General features: G+C 48.6%; 1 protein-coding gene across 1 annotated transcript; it reads right to left on the minus strand.

Annotated features, from left to right (window-relative positions):
- Positions 1-233: 233 nt before the first annotated feature.
- PVX_220290 (cyclophilin, putative) lies at positions 234-889 on the minus strand (the record flags this gene model as incomplete). The annotated part of the gene is made up of 1 exon (XM_001612333.1): positions 234-889. Exon 1 carries the CDS (start codon positions 885-887, stop codon positions 234-236), a length of 654 nt encoding a protein of 217 aa, XP_001612383.1. The 5' UTR covers positions 888-889.
- Between the last annotated feature and the right edge of the window lie 304 nt (positions 890-1,193).

The following is a 1,193-nucleotide window of genomic DNA, read 5'->3' on the forward strand; positions in this document are numbered from 1 at the left end:
ATCCCCAGCATGCTGCTATTGTCTTCCCAATCCTCCCCCTTGCTGTCCTGCCCCACCCCACCCCCCAGAATAGAATGACACCTACTCAGACAATGCGATGCAATTTCCTCATTTTATTAGGAAAGGACAGTGGGAGTGGCACCTTCCAGGGTCAAGGAAGGCACGGGGGAGGGGCAAACAACAGATGGCTGGCAACTAGAAGGCACAGTCGAGGCTGATCAGCGGGTTTAAACTCAATGGTGATGGTGATGATGACCGGTACGCGTAGAATCGAGACCGAGGAGAGGGTTAGGGATAGGCTTACCTTCGAACCGCGGGCCCTCTAGACTCGAGCGGCCGCCACTGTGCTGGATATCTGCAGAATTGTCTTGACCCTTCATCTCCCCACAGTTGGTCACGACAACTGGCCTTTTGACATACCCACTATTGGCACCTTCCTTTTCCATATACCTAACAACGTTCATTCCCTCGATGACCTTTCCAAAAACAACATGCTTTCCATCTAACCATGGGCATGGAACCAAGGTGATAAAAAACTGAGACGAATTTGTGTTCGGGCCTGCATTAGCCATGGAGAGTAAACCTGGTTGGTCATGCTTCATTTTGAAATTTTCATCAGTGAAGGATCTTCCGTATATGGACTCTCCACCTGATCCGTTTCCGTGTGTTATGTCTCCTCCTTGGCACATGAACTGAGGAATAATTCGATGGAAAATGGAATTCTTGTAGTGTAGGTTCTTTCCCTTGGAACCTACTTTATCGCCTGCACATAGGGACCTAAAATTTTCACACGTCCTAGGGGTGATGTCGCTGAACAGCTCGAATACAATCCTTCCTGCACTTTTGTTGTCAATGGAAATATCAAAGAAAACTTTGCTCCTACTCATGGTGAAGGGTACTGGATCCGAGCTCGGTACCAAGCTTAACTAGCCAGCTTGGGTCTCCCTATAGTGAGTCGTATTAATTTCGATAAGCCAGTAAGCAGTGGGTTCTCTAGTTAGCCAGAGAGCTCTGCTTATATAGACCTCCCACCGTACACGCCTACCGCCCATTTGCGTCAATGGGGCGGAGTTGTTACGACATTTTGGAAAGTCCCGTTGATTTTGGTGCCAAAACAAACTCCCATTGACGTCAATGGGGTGGAGACTTGGAAATCCCCGTGAGTCAAACCGCTATCCACGCCCATTGATGTA

The sequence above is a fragment of the Plasmodium vivax genome, genomic scaffold, assembly GCF_000002415.2.
Source record: "Plasmodium vivax scf_7063 genomic scaffold, whole genome shotgun sequence".
Lineage (NCBI taxonomy): Eukaryota > Apicomplexa > Aconoidasida > Haemosporida > Plasmodiidae > Plasmodium > Plasmodium vivax.